The 23,602-nt window shown below is 37.9% G+C and overlaps 4 protein-coding genes across 4 annotated transcripts; 1 reads left to right on the top strand and 3 right to left on the bottom strand.

The window, feature by feature from the left end:
• LOC109838902 (mitochondrial-processing peptidase subunit alpha-like) lies at nt 82-8,540 on the bottom strand. Its single transcript, XM_020407332.1, has 12 exons — nt 8,354-8,540; nt 7,465-7,713; nt 7,082-7,378; nt 6,838-7,005; nt 6,564-6,731; nt 6,388-6,468; nt 6,206-6,272; nt 5,934-6,031; nt 3,738-3,810; nt 3,587-3,657; nt 3,453-3,502; nt 82-220 (listed from the first exon to the last, which is right to left on the bottom strand). Exons 1-12 carry the CDS (start codon nt 8,390-8,392, stop codon nt 82-84), a joined length of 1,500 nt encoding a protein of 499 aa, XP_020262921.1. The 5' UTR covers nt 8,393-8,540.
• LOC109838896 (probable mitochondrial-processing peptidase subunit alpha-1, mitochondrial) lies at nt 8,614-9,822 on the bottom strand. Its single transcript, XM_020407327.1, has 3 exons — nt 9,640-9,822; nt 8,751-8,999; nt 8,614-8,664 (listed from the first exon to the last, which is right to left on the bottom strand). The coding sequence occupies exons 1-3, from the start codon at nt 9,676-9,678 to the stop codon at nt 8,614-8,616; spliced, it is 339 nt and encodes a 112-aa protein (XP_020262916.1). The 5' UTR covers nt 9,679-9,822.
• On the top strand, nt 9,817-11,733 carry LOC109828872 (protein FAR1-RELATED SEQUENCE 11-like). Its single transcript, XM_020395850.1, has 2 exons — nt 9,817-10,209; nt 10,803-11,733. The coding sequence occupies exons 1-2, from the start codon at nt 9,855-9,857 to the stop codon at nt 11,309-11,311; spliced, it is 864 nt and encodes a 287-aa protein (XP_020251439.1). The 5' UTR covers nt 9,817-9,854; the 3' UTR covers nt 11,312-11,733.
• LOC109828873 (DEAD-box ATP-dependent RNA helicase 31-like) lies at nt 12,324-22,167 on the bottom strand. Its single transcript, XM_020395851.1, is given in 10 exon segments — nt 12,324-12,829; nt 13,676-13,912; nt 14,499-14,684; nt 14,777-14,872; nt 14,954-15,040; nt 15,132-15,338; nt 15,419-15,643; nt 15,763-15,818; nt 16,319-16,425; nt 21,052-22,167. Coding segments are annotated over 10 exon segments (1,941 nt in total). The 5' UTR covers nt 21,564-22,167; the 3' UTR covers nt 12,324-12,601.

Below are 23,602 nucleotides of genomic sequence, written 5' to 3'. Positions count from 1 at the left end.
GGAATAACTACAAAAGTTTCCATGCCAGAGGTAAATATTAGGAACCCTATAGAAAATGATACAATTTAATGAAAAGACGAGTTAATTTCCGATGATTAGGGACTTACCGTCTCCCCATGAAGCCATTGTAAGTGGAGATGAAATCATCTTCCTCGAAAGTGCTTCAATATCCTTCAGAGTGACTTGCTCGATTGCTTCTAGGAAATATTTAATCGGTTTCCTAAGGTGTCAATTAAAGGAGGAAAAACTTAACGAATCAGTAAACTAAATTAAAGTGTGCACAAGAGTCTATAGTTTTATTACTATTCACACAATGTTTATTGCTCATGTTTCAGTGACATGCCTTGCAACTAGAAGCATGCAAATCACACACACACACACACATATATATGTGTGTGTGTGTGTGTGTGTACTATACATATACATATATGTATATGTATATATGTATATATATGTGTGTGTGTGTGTGTGATATATATATATATATATAATAAATTTCATTATATTTATGGAATCAAAATGCCATCTTAGATGATCAACCTAGCAGTTACATATAGTCATGATATGAGATCAGGTGCGTCGATGGAACTTTTCACAAGTAATCAGAACTAGAACAATTAGCAAAAGATGGGAAACATCTTCACAATTTATGAATGAGAGCTTGCAGATCCAAATCATGGTAAGATTTGCATTTGGCAAACAAGTTAAAAGTCATAATCACATAAACATCCCCAATGCTGCTGATTGATTGTGTCACACTAAAGCCTCCAGTCACCCAACCACCTATAGAAGCATAACATATAGTTACCATGTTACATCAAGCAAACCAGCTCCAGAGAAATTATTTGGTGCATTTATGCGTCTCTAATCAAAATAGCCAAATACCATGGTCAGAGTACCCCGTGAAAACCACAAAAGAAGTCTTTGTTTTGTTAGTAGAAGAGTTGCAACTAGTGAATGGAGGAGTTGATACTGCCTGCCAGATGATACTAACTTGCGAATAGGACGCCATTATTTAACCTAGTCATACTGCCACAGTAACTCATTACTGAATACTGAAACTAGCTTTCTTTTACTATACATAATGGGGTATGTCAAGGGCCTATTCTGTAAAGCAATATTACCCAACCAAATCTTCCCAAAATCTGAAATGGGGCGCTCCAATATTTACAAATGTTTACAGAAAAATGCATGTGAGTATACATTAAAAAAATGATCCGCTCACAATTTGACAGAAACAGATTAGGCATCACTTATTAACATAGAAAAGAATTATTGTTGGGTTAGCATTTGTCTTGAGATGTCAAAAATGCTCAACAAAGCATTCGAACTACCAGGTGTGGGCATAATAAAAATTAAACTTACCTATAATGCCAAGTGGGAAAGGCCCCTCTAAGGCAGATTCCAACATACCATTTAGCATGAGATTGATCAAAATGTCCTCTTACCACATAATTTTACAATAATAAATTTTAAACAATACAGTTCTATTGGATTGCTTGGACACACATGGAAGACTATATGTAAGAGTCGGGAAGGCAAAAAGGTCAGGCCGGGTCATTATTGACGTGGCCCTTATAAGCTTGACTAGAACCCGATACATTTAATAAACGGGATAGATGACCTGACCGATTTATAAACAGGTTATTCAACCTGACCCGAATAAGTAATAAAATGTTAATTTGTAGGCTTCTCAGAACATGCTCGATGATTTATGCTTGATATGTACCAGATGAAAAGTAAAGCATCAAAATAGTAGGAACAACATTTAGTTGCTCAAGAAAGCAAGTGAAATGTTCAACTAAAGTTGAATATGATATTATGATGCATATGGCAGCAAGACTTTAATCCAGGATAATAACTAAGTTTATATTTAGTAATTTATATTGAGGTTCAGCTCACAGTTCTTTTTCTCCATTTAGATTTCATAATGGCCACCTGCTCTATATTACTATATAGGAATAGTAATATATAGGGCTTGTCAACCTAACTACCTTCTACAAGAAGTAAACAATAACTGCATGTAAATTGTAATAAAATTTTGTGCTTGCGAATAGAAACATATATTATTGCCTGTTTGCAAAATACCCCCCGTAGCTGCGAAAGACCCCCGTTGCTGCAAATAGATCCCTGATTGACCCTCAGAAGGTCTATTCTTTCATTGAGGGTAAAAGAACCAAAAAATATAAATCGGGGCCTACTGCAACAAAAAAAGCTACAAGAGATCTATTTGCAATTAACCCAATAATTTTTTTCTAAAGAGAAAAACTAATGTTTTATAGAAGCCATTTTATACACCTCTTTCATGACATCTGTAACATGATTCCTAAAAAATGAGAAAACTTGATAAAAGTGCAAACCCCTCTCTCTAGCTTCCTGATTTCTAAAGAAGTATCAAAAATCCTACTAACATCAAAAGCCCACTAATCAGCGACGCAGTGATCAACCCTCGTGCTACCGAAGGATCTCTCTCGTGTAGCCCAAGAGAAACGAAGAAGAAATGGGGGATGGAACTAATCGCCGCTAGGGTTATGCATGTTACTCGTTTATGTGATTGAATGGGTCATTAAATGGGTCACAGTGGTCATTTAGGGTTGACCCAAATTTACCCAATTAATAAATAGGCAGTTCGAGTCAACCCCTATATGACACGAACCCATATACTTCAAACCATATTCATTTATAATGGGTCGCGTCGGGTAAAAAATTGTCACCCCTATGTAAGATTAACATTTTTATCTGCTAGAAGAGAGGTGCCTGGACAAAAATAGGTAAACCCATAAGAGTGCAAATGTAATAGAAAGCCATGGCTAAACAAAAAAGCGAAGGGTGTGTTTGGGAAACCCTTAAAACTGGGCCAGGTCAGTCCTTGCCTAGTTTTGGGTTTTTTCTGATTGGTAAAATTTGGGCCAGATCTGGCCCAGTTTTTGTTAGGCCAGAAATGAGGCCTTAAACGAGTTCTTTTTTGTCCCACCCTCACTTGGTTCAAAAAAGAACCGGCTTATCTCAAAACTGCGTCAGGATCAACCCTGACCCAGTTTTGAGAGGTTTGCCAAATACACCCTAAAGGAAGGAAAAAATCGAAATTCCCACTCTTAGTCTGATCCAGTATCCCACTCAGAAAACAGCCAAATGACATGTATCAATGTTTATATTCTTTGTCTAAATCAGTTTTGATATGAAGCAGACGCTGACATGTATCATCACTTTATTCCATGATGTTCCTCATCATTTCGACTACTTTCTGTTATATTACGAGTATTCCAAGTTAACTGTCATCACGTAATTTTTCAAAGCCATACGATCCGTTAAGAAGAGTCGAGAACAAAGAGCAACTATAACAGCACTAGGTTAAAGATATGCAGGTCCCAAGTGGGTCTGGTATTACCAAGGATCTAAGCAATTTTATTGAACTGCTAAGAATTTTTAAAGCCAAAGAAAAAGAAAGAAACCTCTCTCCATATGTCAATATTTGTCTGCCGATGTCTTCTGATGCTACCATCTGCAAGTCAAATAATAATATACCAGATAAATGATCAGCTGAACAATGCAAAATATCTACAAAACTGAAGAGAAAATAACTTACTCTTGATTCAAGATTCATCAGAATTGCAGACTTAGTTGACGCCTTGGCACGATCCAGTTGTTTCTGGTCAACTGCAATAGAAAGAAAAATGTAAACTACAGCCACTTCACACTTCACAGACAAGGAAGGCAAGCATTAAGTGAAAACAAACCTTGTCCTGGTGTTGCAATAGCAAGAAGTTCTCTCACTGCTAAATCCACAGCTTTAGAAACAAAATCTGGACCCTGAACATGAGTAAAAGTTATGTTTGAGATCTATGAAAAAACAGCATAAAACTCAATATTCATTGAGCATCATCTCCTATAGAGACATAAGTAGCACAAACAGTTGAACCAATAAAACAAAATAGGATTTGTAGTTAAGAACTATGCACATCCACCAAAATGAATAGGAATACCCGCAAGAATTCAACAGGAGTCAGTTGGAAGGCAGTATCTGATCTTTACAAATTTCACAGGAACACAAACTTCTAAATTATTAATCACGACAATCTTCATCTAGACGAAAGCTGAAAGCAGTGATCATCAACATTTAAGCATTTTTCCATGAGTGTACATTTGGTTATTTGCAACGTCAAGAAAAAAAGAGGAAAAGAGAGCAATGGGGAGAAGACCACTTTCTTTGTAATAGATATTGACCCAGCAGATTATGAATCAGTGCCAAATTAGTACACAAAACGTGAAGAGGGTTTCTTTGAATCCTGGGCATCCAATTGGTAAGTGGACATACCTACCTTATCTTCTAGGATTATTTATATCCCGGACTCTGTTGTATGGTGCAATTACACAGGTGACCTTGAGGTTTTTGTATCTACATGGATAACCCTGAGATTATTAACTGAGACTGCATGAGTAACCCTGAGTAACCTTACAATTACTTTCATTAGGGTTACTCATGTAGTCTTACTCAGTAGTCTTCGAGTTATCCGTGTAGATACATAGATCACGGGGTCATCTGTGTAATTGCACCATACCACAAGGCACCACAGGGCACAGGGAATAATCTAATCTTCTTAATAATCCAGTTAGTATACACCCTTTAGTGTTATTATATATTTTAATGTCATATTGTATCATTCTTACCCATATCCTCGTATCCTCTTTTTGAGGAATTGTTCTGTCTCATTTCTGAGTTTGTGCTCATGTCGCACCGTTGTCTGTGTCTGTTCCATGCTACTTCAAAACCTTTGTACAAACATGGTTGCGGCTTGGACCTTTTATACAAGGTGTTGACACTGATCAAGGCTATATCATCTTTACATGATGACTCCTATATTGTTTTACACAACCTTAAAGTACACTTCTCAAGGTTATATCATCTTCATATGATGACTCCTATATTGGTTATGCAACCTTAAAGTACCCAAAAGTGTCTTTAGAATGTTCAAGAGTAATTTATAAGCTAAACCGCAACATGTCCAAGTAGTATTTGTTCAGAATATAGAGAAAAAAGCACACTAATACTATAAGCACTAGCCCCTGGATAAAACAAACAGATGGGTTAAGTTCCTCATTCAATTGTTTGCACAAAAGGATTCATCAGGCACAATATTATCTTCTTATCATAGGTAAAGGTTCCTCTCACTACTCTAATAAATATATAATTGAATATTAGTTACTACTTGATACCCTGGTTGAATCAGGGCACCATATGTGGTAACCTGCAAAATATCCTAGTTGTATTTCTTTTGGTGTTGCAACCATACCAGCACCAGACCACGTAAAAGCAAACAGTATTCCGGTTTTATCCATAATCTGACAAATGCTTACATGCACAAATAATCCTATTTTAACCCATGAACATGCCAATGTGACACGAAAGTACTCTTTCCTCATAAGATAATGAACGCAGAAAACTACAAGCAGCTTCACAACAAGAGTAAGAAAACTTCAGCTAATATATACAGACAAACAAACGATCGAGAAACTCCAGCTTATGGATACAGATGGACAGCAACATAGAGCAATGCTGCCAGCAGCATTCAACAAAGGTATAAAGTGTTCTCTCCAGCAGCTCTCACATATATCAACCAGTAACATAACAAAAATGGTCATAAAAAGAAATAAAGAATGTGAAAGATATATAAAAAGCAAAGAAATATGCATGCCAATTAGCAATCATACATGTACATATAAAAACAGTGCCTTACCGATTTTACAAAACACGATTGGTGTGTAGCAAAAAAACAAGAATCATGAAATATTATGAAAAGCAAGAAATATCGGACACATAGAGAACTATACGCAAACAGTGCCTTTCCCACTTTTAAAACACCAATTATACATACTATAAAAATAACATGCTAATAATCTATTAACCATATGTACGTAGTTGTAGAGCATCTTACAGTTGTTGCATGAATTCCAAAAAGCCCACTGTTGTTGTAGATGCTGTTGAAAGCAGAGAATGACTGAATCTGTGGATGCTCATTCAGTATACGTTGATCTACATGTTGAAAGTTTGATAGTCATGGGTATATATCATTGACAAAGCAAACACAGAACTTTACATGTAACAGAGCACATTAAAGAATTAGATATGACAGTAAGAACTGCACTTTTTACATTTGAGTTCACAATGTTTTCTGAAAAATAATCAAAATTAGTTGGTATAACTTACATAATCGAGAGTACATTCCTTTTCCAGGACCTCCTGCAGAAAAGGAGCCTCCCCCACCCATAAGCATCTGCAGTGACAAGATTGAACTAATATGTCATTGCTACATATAGATGCACAACAAACTGAAATATTCTTCTAATCACCCTACTATCAGGCAAACAAAATGATTTTACTTCAAGTACCTGAAGTACTGTAACGGTCATAGCTTCCTTATCCTGGTGCCAGCCACCAGGAACCTCAAAAGCAAGAGCAACATGTGTGTTCTGTTCCAAAAAGAGTACATACAAAATTGGATAAATCAAGCATCCACAAACCTAAGAGATGGATATAATAATAAAACAGGTTTCTTTATACATACACTAGAATCTGCTTGACACCTGTAGTCTCCACCAACATACACAGATTTTGGTTCCTGTGGACGAGGCACCTTGGGAAGGTCAGAGAGAAGTGGCTCAGCAATAGAAACCAATTCTGAATGGTCTACACCAGTTGCAGCAAGAACAATTCTGGAAGCAGTATAGTTTTGCTGAAGTTATCAGAACAAACAAATAATGGCACATCAGAGTTTCGGACTTGGGATCTAAACAATAAGATACTTAACATGATGAAAACACAGAACAGGTTGGTCTTACAGCAACAAAGTCCTCCAAAATATCACTATTTAGTCTATTAATAGCAGATTCTGGTGCCATCAGAGGATTTGCTAATGCACCAGAGTACCCAGCAGAGTGAAGTGACTCCAATAGCAAACCTTGTGGATTGTTAGAAATTTCACCAATCTCAGCCTTCACTTTTTGCAGCTGCATTGAAACACCTGATTAAGATTCAATTCTTCAGGAATGAATAAATGAACACAGATCTGACAAAATAGAATACCTGCTCATTTACTTCCCAGTCAAGAAAAGCAGGATTCCTGACAGAATCAATTAGCACCTCAACCATTTCCGGCATGTAGGTTTTTAGAGCATCATAAGTGTAACCCATTTGTTCACGAGAAGCAGATGCTGTAACATTGCCTCCAATTGCCTCAACTTCACGCACAAGGCGCAAGTGGCTCCTGTTCGTAGTACTCTTGAAGGCCATCCTCTCCAAAAGATGTGTGACTCCAAGTGAAGCAGGTGTCTCGTATACAGAACCACATTCTACATAGAGCCCAATAGAAGCAGCTGGGTTCTAAAAGCAAGCCAAACAAATATAGTTACAACACCAGAACAGCGATAGAAATGATATTAACAGTATGAAATTTTTTAAGTACATACAGGTGATGTTTCAGAGGCAATTTTCACTCCGTTTGGAAGAGTTGTAATCCTTGTCTCGCCCGCTTCTACTTTATCAGGCAAGGGTGGGGGCAGTGTGACCCCCTCAAGAGGGAGTTCCAGAGAGGGAAGTTTCTGAGAACCCCTAGTGAGCCAGCCAAAGAATCCGGAGCCTCCAGAAGAAGGTTTTGCAACAGCTGTACTAGCTAATCTTGTTGCAGCGCCAAGAACTCCAGTCTCACAGGCATTTCGCTGAAAAAGAAACACATCGCTTACTTCCATTTTGAAAATTGTGCTTGAAACTTTCATGTAACTGACTACAACTTATATTAAAGGCAAATGAAATAAGAAAGATAAACATTATGGCATAGTCTTCTTTCGAACCAAAAAAGCACAAGGTTATTCTCAGATTAGAGTAAAATTGCCACTAAAAAGATGCTGATTTTGCGTCATCAAAAATGTTGATGTAAACTTGTTTTTACAAAAAACTCAGATATACTTATATATCAACAAGAAAGATACCTACCTTAATAGAGATCACAAAAGGGTCAAATCAAAGTCTTTTATACGGTTCATATCAAAAAATTTTTGAAAAACAACCCATTTTTATCACAATAACTGTAAATACCAACATCATCGCTTCAATTTCAAACGATTAATCTCTAGCATGTCTTAAGATCAATACACAGTAAAGATTTTCTTTTTTTTCAAAATGAAAATAAGCCGATCCTGGAATGACCACTAGAAAACATCAGATCCAACAATTACCTACACTACTCAATCAAAATTTTACCGAAACAAGATATCAAACGCATAAGATTCTAACGAATATCAAAAAAAAAAATCCTGAAGTTCGAGATCTAAGGTTAGGGTTTGGGAGGACAAAGCTGACCTTGAGAGCCCGAAGGCGGGAGCCAGCAACTCGATACATGATGGCGGAGGGAATGGATCACAAACCCTAACCCTAGCTAGGTTTCGCTCTTAGAGAGAGAGAGAGAGAGACAGAGAGAGGAGGCGATCCAAAAGAAGGGAAGAAGAGGTCTCGGTGCGTATCGCGAAATAAGGACTCGGATCCTCTACTGATGAGAGGGTTGCTAATATTTCCTAATGAACAAATCTTAGCCGCTCATTTTACATCAACGGCCAGTATCCTCACCCCATAGAACCACATTCTACATAGAGCCCAATAGAAGCAGCTGGGTTCTAAAAGCAAGCCAAACAAATATAGTTACAACACCAGAACAGCGATAGAAATGATATTAACAGTATGAAATTTTTTAAGTACATACAGGTGATGTTTCAGAGGCAATTTTCACTCCGTTTGGAAGAGTTGTAATCCTTGTCTCGCCCGCTTCTACTTTATCAGGCAAGGGTGGGGGCAGTGTGACCCCCTCAAGAGGGAGTTCCAGAGAGGGAAGTTTCTGAGAACCCCTAGTGAGCCAGCCAAAGAATCCGGAGCCTCCAGAAGAAGGTTTTGCAACAGCTGTACTAGCTAATCTTGTTGCAGCGCCAAGAACTCCAGTCTCACAGGCATTTCGCTGAAAAAGAAACACATCGCTTACTTCCATTTTGAAAATTGTGCTTGAAACTTTCATGTAACTGACTACAACTTATATTAAAGGCAAATGAAATAAGAAAGATAAACATTATGGCATAGTCTTCTTTCGAACCAAAAAAGCACAAGGTTATTCTCAGATTAGAGTAAAATTGCCACTAAAAAGATGCTGATTTTGCGTCATCAAAAATGTTGATGTAAACTTGTTTTTACAAAAAACTCAGATATACTTATATATCAACAAGAAAGATACCTACCTTAATAGAGATCACAAAAGGGTCAAATCAAAGTCTTTTATACGGTTCATATCAAAAAATTTTTGAAAAACAACCCATTTTTATCACAATAACTGTAAATACCAACATCATCGCTTCAATTTCAAACGATTAATCTCTAGCATGTCTTAAGATCAATACACAGTAAAGATTTTCTTTTTTTTCAAAATGAAAATAAGCCGATCCTGGAATGACCACTAGAAAACATCAGATCCAACAATTACCTACACTACTCAATCAAAATTTTACCGAAACAAGATATCAAACGCATAAGATTCTAACGAATATCAAAAAAAAAAATCCTGAAGTTCGAGATCTAAGGTTAGGGTTTGGGAGGACAAAGCTGACCTTGAGAGCCCGAAGGCGGGAGCCAGCAACTCGATACATGATGGCGGAGGGAATGGATCACAAACCCTAACCCTAGCTAGGTTTCGCTCTTAGAGAGAGAGAGAGAGAGACAGAGAGAGGAGGCGATCCAAAAGAAGGGAAGAAGAGGTCTCGGTGCGTATCGCGAAATAAGGACTCGGATCCTCTACTAACGAGGGAGTTGCTAATATCTCCTAATGAACAAATCTCAGCCGTTCATTTTACATCAACGGCCAGTATCCTCACTACACATCCCCATGAAGTTCTCTCTCCCCTTCACAACCCCCTTCAACATCCTGCAGCTCCCTCTCTCCCCCTCCCTCTCTCCCCCTCCAAGATCATCGGCGCTCGGCGCTCTCTCCCCCTCGATCTCGATTCGCGAGCTCACCGCAGATCTGGACCACCTCCGCGAGCCGACCCCGCCGTTGATCTCTCTCTCTCTCGATCTCGATCTCGATCCGCGAGCGGAGTTCGTCGCAGATCTGGACCACCTCCGCGAGCTCTCTCTCTTCCCCAAAATTCCTCCGCGAGATTCCTCCTCCGACGCTGCAGGTAATCTCTCTCGATCCGCGGGCGAAGTTGGATTACTTATGTGGTGAGGTTATTTATTGAGTTAATTCCTAGAATTTTAGTGACTATATGTGGGTAGTTGTTGCCTTTTTTTTTTAATTGAAAGACTGGTAATGAGAATAGGGGTAGAAGATAGCAGATTATGTATCATAATTGCTGAGAGTGTGATTTGGGAGGAGAAATTGCTAATCATTGTTTAGGCATCATACTGCAAGTTTACGGATGGTTAAGACATATTATCGTTCTTTTTCTTTCATGACTGCAAGTTGAATATAGATCATGAAAATATTTCTTTATGACTTTTTATTAAGACTATATCAAACTGTGGTTTATAGGGGGGGATTTTTTTTTTTAAATTCAGATATGATTAGTATTTAATTTTTATTGTGTCATGAAATCTTCTAATAAATGAGATCAAGCACAGGCAGAATACTAGACTGATTGTGCTGAAATTAGTAGGCTATGGAGATGGGATTTGGATTCTGGGTGTAGATGATTGTTGTTGATTTTGGATTCTGGGTGTAGATTGATTGTACTGCTTGCTTATGATTTTGATATATGATTGACTATTGCAGGCATTATGGAAGAGCCTGTGGAAGAAAACAATGATAGTTTGGAGCGTTTAAAAGAAGACTTAAAACCTAAATTTTTTATGGAGTTTGATTCTGAGATCGATGCATATGACTTTTATAACGAATATGCACGCAGTGAAGGCTTTAGCATTAGAAGAGCTGCTTATGCTGCAGATAAACAAGGTGTACTCACTTCAAGAACATTTGTTTGTTGTAAGGAAGGTTTGCGGAAGGCGGATAAGAGAGACGATTTGACGAGAAATCCAAGAGGAGAGACAAGGACTAATTGTGGAGCGGTTATGGGGATTAAGTTGGTAAGGCGTACTGGCAAGTATTATGTTTATCGTTTCTCTGAAGAGCATAACCATCCTCTTATCAGCCAAGAATCTGTCCATTTTATGCCATCTCATCAAAAAATCACATCAACAAATGAAGCCTTTTTAGACTTGACAGCAAATTCAGGTCTTTCGCCGAAGTCTGCATTTGAATTAATGGGTCAACAAGCACATTAATTTTGTTGTACATGCACATAATAAAACTGAAGATAAATATTCCTTACTACAATTTACAGATCAAAGAAACCCTCTAAATAGGAGAAAGAAAACTATTCTACAGACGGACTTGACTTAAAAACAAAGACCATCCCCGCCAGTCATGTTGTTTATAACTCCTTCGATTATGTTCTTCACTTCAGCCTTTCTATCTATGAGGTCAGAACAATAACCAGTTTGAGTATGCTTATCAAGCTTTTCCTTCACTTTTGCCTTATTTTTCCATGCATGAAGACATTATTGTCAGAAGCTGAAGAATAGACCAAACTTATTAAAGAAACACATTAACCAGTTTGAGAAAAAAGGAACTGTAAATATGCACAAGGAAATGTAATACTCATATGAGGAAAACACCATGAGAATTAAGATTTAACCATGACTCAACTACCAAATAACCAGAATCCAAAATCAACAACAATCAAAGGGAGATAGGGGATGTTGTCGGAGGAGGAGTTGGGGGATGTCGTCGGAGGACACCGGATGGCGGAGGTGGGCGAGGAGGAGTTGGGGGATGTCGGCGGAGGAGGGGATGTCGGCGAAGTTGGGTGCCGTCAGCGGAGTTGGTGGATCTCGAGAGAGAGCGATCGCGGGTCGACTGAGGAGGCGGATGTCGTCGAAGTTGGGGGAGCTTGGGAGAGAGATCGAACGAGAGGGATGACGGCGAGATGACAAGGAGAGGGAGGCGGTGTCGAGGAGGCGGGTTGAGGGGGAAGAGGCTGTAGTCGGCTGATGGTGGCGGATCTGATGGAGGAGGCGGCGGTGATCGGAGCTTGGGGCTGGAGGAGTGGGGAGAGAACGAATGGATTAACTTTATTAATGAATCTGCTTACACGTTTAAAAAAGTAAAGTTATAAAACAACTTGTGCTTTGCACGGGCATGAAAACTAGTGCAAATAGAAAACTCGAAGGGATTCAGACCAACAGGAGATGCGTGCAGGAACCAAATCCGAAAATATCAACATGCTAAAAGGGCTGCTGAAAAAAAAAGCAAGAAATAAATATAATACTTGTTTAATTTTGATCCTCACAAAGTTAAAAAAGAAAAACATTTTGGTTACATTGAGCAATCGACTATAGCACTTGGCATCCAGTCCCCATCCACCAAGTCCTTACAACTCACTGGACTTGAACAAGGAACTGATTAAAAACCAGTGGTACAGTTAATATACAGTGAATCAAAATGCCTCCAAAAGCAGAACCCACCGTTTCTTGCAAATGTTAAGGTGTTCCAACTTCTTCGACCCCGCTAGCCTACTTTGCTCTCAAACCTGGGACATTGTTGAGCCCCATCTTTCTAAGAACAAGCTTGGCAATGGCAGGAGGATTCTCGAGCCCCATGCTTCGACTGAACTCACTTGCTAGAAGTACAAGCTTATACTTGTCTCGTCCAATCATCTTGTTCGAATTGTAGTAACCAAGCCATGCTTGATATGCCGACTCTTTGTTCTTCATCTCCACATGTGCAAGTGCCCGATCAACCTTTGCAGATGATAGGAAAAAAAACACATAAAACATTGTAAGTTTGAAGCTCAGAATGTGAGCGGATACGATCGATTAAAAACTGGCGAAGCACATGCATTAACATCTAATTTGTAACCAATCCATCAATTAGATATCGCCCCACAAACAAAAAGTTGGACAAGTGGCAATTAGACGTGCTGACACAAATAAATAAATGTCACTAGATATAGATTTTACATCCCAAGAATAATGTATGCAAGTGCAACTAGGGATTAAATTTTCACAAACACAAGTGACGATTCCTAGTTCCAGGCATGACAAAGCAATGGACCCATAATTCTGCAGCGTTAATTTTATTATATTCTACTGCAACTTGCATGTCACTTCTATATATAAGAAATTCTTGTTATTGGTTGAAAAATCATCGTCAAAATGGACTTCGTTATGAAGCAAGGATCCATGAATCTTCAACAAAAATTATGACCGGCTATTAATTGACATGAAGTCAACCCTCTCTTAGTGTCAAATACCTAGCAAAGGCAAGTATGACAGGCGATATAGCTGCCAAATTCCTAAAGCCTCAGATCCCTAAATTCTCCTATGCCAGGAAAATGATATAAGTAAAGCGGAAAGACAGTAGGTTTGCTTTAAAGATTACAGAATTATACTCAACTCAGAGGAAGAAAGACGAGCCAAATGGAATTTTTGAAATTGGCACGAACCTTATTTATCACAATAAAATAAGTAGAAATGAATTCATTAAGGTTCAGTGTGATTGGGTACCATTATTTCCTTGCATGAAAGATGCTAAAAAGCACATAGATCTTAGAAGTAGAGAAAAAGGAGAATACAAGAGAAACTCACCTTTTTTATGGTGTCAGGGTCAACTAGGGGTGCTGGAGCCTTTGTCAAAGGTAAATCCTTGATGGTGGACAAGAAGAACTCTTCCCATGGTGCCAGCAGCAATATACCTTTTCCTTCCTTACCTTTTCTGCCAGTCCTACCAAGTCGATGTATATATTGTTCTCTGTCTGAAGGCACACCAACCTGTGATACAAATAAACAAGTATTCAAAAGGTAACCCACAGGATGATTAAATTTCTATGGCCACAAAGCGTCTCTAATGAAACTAATACAAATTCAGAGAAATTGATTGCTTAGCTGACACTAGAATACTTCTAATTTATCACCTACATGACTCCTGTCAATCATACTGATCCATTCAAAGGCTTTTTAGTAATGGAACTTAAATATTAAATTTTAAAACTAAAGTACTATCTTAACATCATTACAAGAAAAAACTAAGAACTAACCCTGAGTTAAGAACACTGCATATTCCCTAAATAATCTCTGTATTAGACAGCAATATATAAGAACACTGCATATTTCCTAGATAACATCTCTATTAGACAGCAACGTATAAGAAATTTTTTTAATAAAGAAGAGGTTCTAGTTTCCCAAGAATTATTATGCACTTTTGAAGTCTACAATGTCCATCACAAATAATAGATGACACCATGCAGTATAACTTTATTGTGTGTGCGTGCGTGATGATGATTCTCGCTACTACTCTAAAAGTTTGCACTAAGAAATGAAGTAGGATCTAACTGCGGGATTTTATGTTTCTCCTTGCATCCAATTAGGACTGAGAGGATGCATAGGACCATGGTGTTAACTTTCTAAGGACATTGTTAGTAATATGTTGAAGCTACCGCATATATGCAACTTAATTAAAAAACATATATATATATATATATATGGTTCTGTAACTTTGAGGCTTTCTAGAATGTATTTCTCTTACATTCAATCTCAGCTCTGACAAAAAGTCAGCAACAAGTTTCGTCACCATTGCAGTTGTACAGAACACAATCACCTGAAAAATATCTCCCATTGACAATATTGCAAACAAGAACATCTGGAACAAAGACAAACATATTTCCAGGATCGGCAAATAGTAAAGCATACCTTGTACTCAACGTCCTCTGCTATGTGGTCTGTTAAAAGACTATATAATATTGGAAGTTGCTTCTCTAGTGGTGCAATTAAATGCATTTGTCTAACCTGTTTCATCAGACTAGATTAAAGAGTGACAAGATGATTGATGTACTGATCACAAATAAATATATTACATCTGCAAGCTACCTGCGAGTGTGTCTCTTCACTACCTTCTTCAACTGTGTTAACAAACTCATGGTCTCTTTTCATGGCAATATAACAAATTTGGCGGACCTGAGGTCAAAAAACAGAGCACATGTTACTCTTTTCTCGAATGCTTTTGTAAAGCTGGAGATAACAGAAACTTATATGGTCATGACCATACCTCATCTGGAACTGTAGCAGAGAAAAGGAGTGTTTGACGCTGTTTTGGAACAGCAGCAACAACTTTTTCAATATCTTTCCGGAATCCCATATCTAATAAACGATCAGCTTCATCAAGAACAAGGACTTTCACACCCATTAGCCGAGTTGCAAATCCTGGTGTGTTCTCGATATGATCTCTAAGCCTTCCAGGCGTGGCAACAAGAATCTGTCGATCTAGACGTTAGCATAAAGCTTACAAAAAATAATAATAATCCAGCTTTTCTAAAATCAAGTAAAGCTTTTAACCTGGCAAGGGTTAGCTTGCATGCGCTTTTGTTCCAATGCCAGTCTTGTGCCACCTATAACAACTTGTACACCGATAGAGGGATGAAACTTCAAAAGGGTGTTTGCCTCTGCACCAGCTTGATCTGCAAGTTCACGAGTTGGGCAAATAACAAGCACATTGATTGAAGGCCTCTTTTGATCACGGTTAATGGGCGGTAATTTTGAGACGATCTCTATTGCCGGGAGCTGAAATCCAACAATTTTTGTAAATAGGAGCACACCAAGCCAGATTTTTTTGCTTAAAAAGTGGGTAAACATGAACTGCAAATTTCAATCGCAGTATCCAGTACAAGAGATGGACTTACCAAAAATGCTACGGTTTTCCCCGTTCCTGTCCTTGCTTTTGCAAGAACATCTTTACCTGCAAACACAAAGCTATAGTATAAACATTGAATCATCCAGGAATCTTGACTATGATATACACCCTACATTCCAAAGTTCCATTTTACAGACAAAATTGCATCTGTGATATTTAAATTAGTAAAACCTGTATGTTGCAGCAATTCCAAAGGTAAATGATTTGAAATATACATTGCTATTTATAGACAAAAAAGAAGAAAAATGCAATGTGTAAAAGAAAGTGGCCTTCGAAATGCCATGGGGAGGGACCTTACACTAATAGAGGAATTAAAAGAAATAATCACTTTCAGATACTGCCCAGACTGCAGAGTCCCACTCAAGTAATAAGTGACATATCAATCAAGTAGGAAATAGGATCCACAGAAGCAATTTGTAACAGGCTAACAGAAAACAGAGAGAATTAACCAAATAGAGAAGCTGACATGTTAAATATGTGATAAGGGTACCATTATCATGAATTTATAGAGAAGATAATTTGGATTAGATAACAAAGAAGCTGACCCTTAAGGATGACTGGGAGGGTAGCTTCTTGCACTAAAGTCATCCTCTCATATCCAGCTGCTTTTACTCCTTTCAAAGTCAAAGAGGATATAGAACATTGATCAAACCTGTAGTACACGAAAAGAATTGTCAAGACTCAACAGTCAAATTTGGAAATTTTCTGGAGATATGATTGACAACTGCTCATTGAAACTCCAAGCTCCAGCAGTAACATTCCAGACATGGTTTCTAATATTGCCTAATTTATGTATGAAAAAAAGCAATACTAATGTAATTGGAATTCATCAAGAACATCCTATTACCGGCTTCTAGAATTTACACACTTACGTGTGCATAAAGGCGATGTTACTCATATAACCACGATAAGTATAGAGAAATGCCTCATATATAGTTATTGTAAATAAATTCACATAAAGAAAAAAGGAATTCTGATGGCTATTCAGATGACTAATAATTTCATGTAAGAATCTTGAAATTCACAGAAAGATGCTTTAGCGAATACATCTTGGAGAAAGTTTTCAGAGGGCCAGCTGCATTGAAAGAAAAATTAACAGCGGCAGAACAATGGTCACTGATCTAGACAATCCACCTACACAGCTGCAGGCAGACTTGAATCATGAGTCAGAAAACATCAAAAAATAATAATAATGTAAATCGAATCCAAAGTATCTTGGCTAAGCTTAATCAGTATCAAATAGATAATTTTATCCCAAATACAGATGCACCTTAGTAGAATCAAAGAATCAGAATGTACAAACATATACTTCTAGAGACATATAATTGCCAACCAACAAGCCCCAAAAGGCAACCTTCCAGGTTCAGGCTATGGAGACTGTGAACATGATCTAGGTTCAGTCTAGGTCCAGATCTCTTGCCAAATCCACATTCATTGCTTGGTTAGGCATTAGGGTGAAGGTAAGGAGTCTACAGAAAACTTCCAATCTGCTTTTTCCATTTATTAGCTGAAACCTCAAGCCAAACCCCTAAACATTTTCTCCCTATCTTGTGTTTTTGACAATACAGGAGCTATTGTACTATGGATGAGATTGTAGCATACTCTCATTGAGAAGATGATGATTCTGAAGGCAAGTGAAGTGTCACTTTCACCACCAGAAGAAAGATCTAATCATCTAAACTCGTTGATGTATTCGCATGCTCATCACACAAGTTATCTCTAACTAGGATAAAATAACTATGACCCTCCATTTGAAATGAAACTTGCCATTTTTCTGTGCAATAGAAAAGAATATTCTCAGAAGTTCCAGTATTAAGCTTTGGGCTGGAAAACTAGATACTTAACTCTAGTTTATAATTTGTTGCATATATGTCAGCTTACTTATAAGCTAAGTTGCATGGAAACGGATACGGGTACTGATAGGGGTGCGGGTGCAGGACATGGAAAAATTGTAAAATGTAGGGTATGGGGACACAACTACATTTATATATTGAAAATTAATAATTTACATGAGATCATTCAATTCATGTTTCACTAGGATTAAAATTCCTATCACATTTTAAGTTTATTTTATTATATTGATAATTATAAATTGGAAGTTACTTGTTTTTGAACTAGACACCCAAACAACCCTTTAAAATCATAGTTTTGAACTCAGGTATGAGCTGAAACAAACCCTACCATGTCTAACGAGTTTCAAGAAATGGTTATGAAGTATAGGATATAAGCCTAAAAAGTGTTCGACAAGTGTTTTAAACTAAAACATATATCATATAACTGAGTAGATGGCTACATAGATGTATGCACGTATCCAAGGAGTTTCCATGAAGTTTGGGTACAGACACATGTCGCGTACGGGTGCGGCTTCATGATAGAAGTACTCGGGTAACATAGCTTATAAGTTAACTCTCTGCTTCCTAAAAGCAGAGGGTCTAGTACAAAATTTCTCAACATACTGTGTCGACCGCATTTACATTTATGTAAAAACTATTTGATTCTCAAAATGTAAGAATTGACTGGTTGAGTTTTATTGCTTAAATTAAAAAAAAAATTGAGTGGTGAAAAGGCTACAAATGTCCAATGGCAAATAAAACAGAGATGGTAAAAAGCTACACGCATCCAATACCCAATGCAAACTGACAAACATCGCAGAGAGTGAGAGAGAGCAAAGATTTAGCGACAGAAATTGAGTGTTGGAACATTCTAAACATGAAAAGAATTATTGTCTTCTTGTAGGAACCCAGTGTTTTAAATATCGGCCGCCATGGCGGACATGGCGGCCGATATTGCGGTTTTGTTGCCTAGCCGATACGAAATCGCTGATTTTAACTCGTATTGCGTTTTTGGGGTCATGGCGGGGATATATCGGAAAAAATCGGACATTGCGGGCGCCATTTCGGGGATCAAAAATCGGCCAACTTTGTTAAATATCGGTTTTAGGCTTATTGGGTCGAATTTGAACCCGACCCGACCCAATACGCCATATTAGTGATCCATTTATGATATTATGTAGGTCAAGCATTCGTATGGTGTCAATATGCACTCGGGAATCAGGTGTCTACAATTGGTTAGTGATCCTAACATCAATAATCATATAATATGCACTCGGGAATCAGGTGTCTACAATTGGTTAGTGATCCTAACATCAATAATCATATGTTTAGACAATATAATTATCAAGTATGTGAAGATTCCATTTATGATATTATATCAACCTATCCGATATGACAATCCGATATTTTTTTCATGTCCCCCGATATATCCCCGATTTCCGCTATCCGACATGAATTTTGGCCGACCGACATGAACCCGACATCCGACATTTAAAACATTGTAGGAACCTATGGCGAGGGTGGGTCAAGTCTAAAGGGGTTTAGACTTTTCAAGGTCATCAAAAGAATAAGGATCAATGCCTATTTAATGGTCCTACCAATGCTCTAGTTACCTATCATATGTTTGACATTGTCGACCTTATCATATTATTCATATATGATGGAGAGCTACTAGATGCAGTGAAGTTCTACGGTTCCATAAACCAAGATGCAAAGTTCTCAAATGATCTATCGAATATGTGATGAATGTACACACTATTCTAATAGACGAGCATTCATCATCACTTGTGATCTGTGAATGCTTAAAATTTCCCTCTTTATGTATGATAAAAAAGGGGCAATTTAAACTAGTAGAAAAACATCGAATGGCACAAACAATTTTTACGGGGATAACACACTTAGGGGTAAAAAGTAAAAACACTGGACATACTCCAAATAAAAAAATTCCACTATCTCCAACAACAGGATTGTTATGGGTCTAGTCTAGACTCTAGAGACTAGATAGTATCAGAGAGATACAAATGATAGATAATTAACAACATACATCACCAAGAAAATTGGATACTTGATAGCATGAAACAAACTCTCAACAGATTAGGTAGGTAGCAAAGGACTGTGGAGGAACTGGATTGACGATCCTTGTGAGCACCAATAATCCACAAACAACACTCTAAAATTTTGATTCAATCGGAATCCATTTGTTTCCCTTCAATCAAGGACGAAACCTATTGCTGGACTTTTTGATTTATTTTCAGAGCTATAGATTTCACTTCCTCTTTTTTTCAACTTTTCTGTCTAATTTCCTCTACATCAGTCCACCATCTAATAGCCCCTACATAAACTATAAAGGATTCCTCGTTGCCAAATTCCAATGGAAAATCAATTTCGCAATTACTCTAGGTATATTTCCGAAAGCATGCCACCTTCAACCACACCAAAGCTAGTATTTCCAATGTTGACTAGCGCCTTTTAACTTTCTTGGTCAACATTAAAGATTATGTCTCAAAGTTTGGATCACTTAACACTTCCTTCAGCTGATTGCACTTTGATCAACAAGTATAAGTTAAAATGACAGGGCGATGACCGTTAGAAGAAAGTAGCAGAGGCTTTCTTGTCAGTTGATGATTCCTTGCATATGAAAGAAAGTGGTCATTTGCATTTTATTAGTAATTGTTATTTTTATTGTTTTGTAAGTTTATGGATTAGGTTTTATGTGATTGTTTGTTGATGATTATATTGGAAATAGAAATCTTAAAGGAAATATATAATTGCCCCCAGAAACTGCAGGGGTACATATTTATAACTATATCAATATAGTTGTAAAGGCACCTGTATCAGAGCCAGCTTAGTTGCAGTTTACCTTTACACAACCTAAAAGCTGCAGTTTATTCTTTAACAGCCTGATAAACCATTTATTTATCTTTTTACATGATATAATAAAGTTCTACTTATATTGCTACCACCTAACTTAATTAAGCTTATTTGTACATGGTAAATTCAAATCTTATTTAAATTGATATTGCTGAGCTTAAATTTCGAGTTTCACTTTCCCACATTCTATTGAAAATCTAGCATGTTTCATTCTCTGTTCTTTTTATAAGCACTAAGATAGGGTTCGTTACTGTTATTTACAATATTGGTGTAGATAGTTCATGAACCACAAACATAACAAATTACAATATAATCACAGGTAATTAGCAAAATTTCTCCAGTCCACGTAACTATGTGGTTACATTATCTTCTTATTCTACCGGTATGAACGCAGCAAGTAAGAAAAGAAAACATGTTACGTTAACTTCCATAATACATGTCCTCTACATGCAGGCTTTATATTAACATTTAGACAACATAAACTGCTAACAACCTTAAAGTTTTCATCTTGTAGCAACCATCACAATATAATTCATGTAATTTGAAACCGAATACTAAAAGGTGAACAAAGTTACCTTGTATTGCTCAGGTAAGAATCCTGGTCACCACCAGAGCTTCTCGACACTTGTTTTTCACTATTTGCATTCCCTAATTCAGCAGAAGTATCACTCTTCAAGAACGAATCCTTCATACCCAACTTTTTTCCATCCACCTTGTCACCAAAGAAATCGTCATCAGAACCATACACATCATCATCATCGTCATCATCCTCATCCTCTGACATTGCTCTAATTGATTTTCGGCCTTGCTTATAACTAGACTCAGTATTTCTACCTCCTCTCTTAGAGAAACTCGAAGACGACCCACGCCCTCTACTCTGTCCAGATAAAAACTGTTCCTTTTCCTCCTCTTCTTCCTCTTCATCCTCATCTTCCAAATCACTAACAAACCTCCTCTTTGGTTGAGAACCTCTCGTCTTTCTCTCTGAAAACCCTTCAGAACTCCGATTGTTTCTCAATCCATTCGATCCCCTCGAACCCCTCCTATCTCCTCCATCAAAATCGCTATCGAACCGCCTCCTCGGCATAGAACCACCAGAATTCCTTTCCGAGAACCCAACCGAACCTTTCGGTCCCCTTTGACTCGAAAACCCATCTAAATCCCTACCCCTAATTCCATCACCCCTCTCGTTTCTCCTCCCACTCCTCCTGCGATCCCGATCAGCCTCCTCATTATCGCTCCCACTCAACCCCAACTTAAAAGAATCAGTCTTCAAATCGCTGACCCAATCACTAAGCTCAGCCTCGTCCTCAATCAAGCTCTTCCCCTGCCCACCGCCGGCGGCCGCCCGTTCCGATCGGAACCCAGACCGCCCTCCGTCACGAGGCCTCGGCGCTCGACTCGAGAATCTCCGGGCACTGGAAACCTTAACAGAAGAGAAACTTAATGAAGGATTTGTAGAGAAAGTTAGGGTTTTGATGCGGAAGGCGAAGGTACCGCGGAGGATCTTGGATGAGGTGAGGATGCGAAGGGGGAGGAGCTGACCCGCCCCGCCATTGTTTGATTGGTGGTGAGAATTGAAAACCCTAACCCTAATTTTGAAGGGAAAGGAGACTGGGGGAGCATAAAGGGGTTTGGGGTTTTAGTAGGGTTTTTGGTTCTCTGGTGTCGTCCGTTGTCATCGAAGGGATAAGATTTTCGCGCGGGCTAGAGGGAACCCAACCAATGAGCTTTGTTTGGGCCTCGTTGGGGCGCCGATGAATTGATCTTAACTGGAAAGTCAGCCCAATTGTAATAAACACTTAAGACCTGGCCCATTTCATATTGGACCTCTTTCGAGGGAGTTAGAGATACATTAGATACACAATCCCGCATGCCCAAAGTGATTCAAAAAAAAAAAAATTGGGCCTGATTGAGATTGATTGCTATCTATATAAAAGTTCTGGACAAAAGAAAGAAGGGTTTTTCAGATATTTACCCTCTAAATTATAGATATTTTCAAACGTTCCCTCCACAACTCTATTAAGTCTAGATTTACCCCTCAAATTATGTTATTCACTCAAATCTACCCTCTCTTTAAACGGGGTTAGAGTTTTACAGTTGTTGTATTTAAGTTGCTATTCTAACCCTGAAAATTAGCATGGGGGAGAATCTCTTACATTGTATGAGTTGTTTACCCCCTTTTCTTCATCAAAATCTATCTTTTTATTTTTCTTGCGTCCAAAGCTAATCTCTATAGAATCCATGTCAATTGAACATTCGAACACCCTCGTTGCTGATAGTCATTGGCATTGTACCTGCTCGCTATGTGACATCAATAGAGCTGTCCAAGCGGGTCAGTCTAGCCCGACCTAGCCTGGATTTCCAGGTTTGGTCCGGGCAAAATGCCTAGCCCGAACTCGGACTCTGGGTGCCCAGCCCGGGTCCAGGTCCAGGCCAGGCTTCAGGCCGGATCAGATTTTCTTTTTTATATACTTTTTAATTTTTTTTGCTAAAAATTAATTAAAATTTAAATTAATCTTATTACATCTATATAAGTATGTGTTAGTATATACTTACATATTAGTAAATAGTTATATATTATATGTAAGTATATATAAGTATATATTGATGATAATATATACTTAAAATATATATATAAATATGCATTAATAGTCATATCATACTANGGTCCAGGCCCGAGGCCCCTTTGTACAGCCCGACATCAAATCTTTTTATTTTGTAGAAAATTAATTTTGAGATTGGTTTTGGCTATCAACCATCCAATAGTTCTGGTGTATGTTTGCACTTGATGCTTTGATTTCTTCTTTGTCGCCAGTTCTAGCGTGCTGATTTAAGAATGAGAGGGTTAGTGATTAATTGGTATAATTTTAATTAATTAATCAAGATAAAAATTGACATTCTTTAAAAGTTTTAATTGTTTTAACGGAATATTCAAAAGGGATGTTCTAAACCTTAAGCCAAAGGGTAAATTGAAGGATGATTACAAATTGAAGGGTAAATTTAGAATTATGATGACTTGGAGGGCAAATTTAAAAAATACATGTAATTTGAGGGGTAGGTATCGAAAAAAATAAGTAAAGAAAAAGGCTAATAATACTATACTATGAGGGTGTCTAGGAAGGC

The sequence above is a fragment of the Asparagus officinalis genome, chromosome 1 (genome assembly GCF_001876935.1).
Source record: "Asparagus officinalis chromosome 1, Aspof.V1, whole genome shotgun sequence".
Taxonomy (NCBI): Eukaryota; Viridiplantae; Streptophyta; class Magnoliopsida; order Asparagales; family Asparagaceae; genus Asparagus; species Asparagus officinalis.
The sequence above is the reverse complement of the archived record's forward strand: the minus strand, read 5'-3'. Positions and strand labels throughout refer to the sequence as shown.

What these genes read in the sequence shown, in the direction of transcription:
- LOC109838896 (XM_020407327.1), bottom strand. Translation starts at nt 9,678, where the DNA reads ATGTATCGAGTTGCTGGCTCCCGCCTTCGGGCTCTCAAG. An exon ending in CCCGCCTTCGGGCTCTCAAG is followed by an intron (nt 9,000 to 9,639) that starts GTCAGCTTTGTC and finishes TTTCTTTTTCAG; the next exon opens with CGAAATGCCTGTGAGACTGG. An exon ending in TTGCCTCTGAAACATCACCT is followed by an intron (nt 8,665 to 8,750) that starts GTATGTACTTAA and finishes GCTTGCTTTTAG; the next exon opens with AACCCAGCTGCTTCTATTGG.
- LOC109828872 (XM_020395850.1), top strand. Translation starts at nt 9,855, where the DNA reads ATGAACAAATCTCAGCCGTTCATTTTACATCAACGGCCAGTATCCTCA. An exon ending in TTCCTCCTCCGACGCTGCAG is followed by an intron (nt 10,210 to 10,802) that starts GTAATCTCTCTC and finishes TGACTATTGCAG; the next exon opens with GCATTATGGAAGAGCCTGTG.
- LOC109838902 (XM_020407332.1), bottom strand. Translation starts at nt 8,392, where the DNA reads ATGTATCGAGTTGCTGGCTCCCGCCTTCGGGCTCTCAAG. An exon ending in TTGCCTCTGAAACATCACCT is followed by an intron (nt 7,379 to 7,464) that starts GTATGTACTTAA and finishes GCTTGCTTTTAG; the next exon opens with AACCCAGCTGCTTCTATTGG. An exon ending in TGATGAATCTTGAATCAAGA is followed by an intron (nt 3,503 to 3,586) that starts GTAAGTTATTTT and finishes TTTGACTTGCAG; the next exon opens with ATGGTAGCATCAGAAGACAT.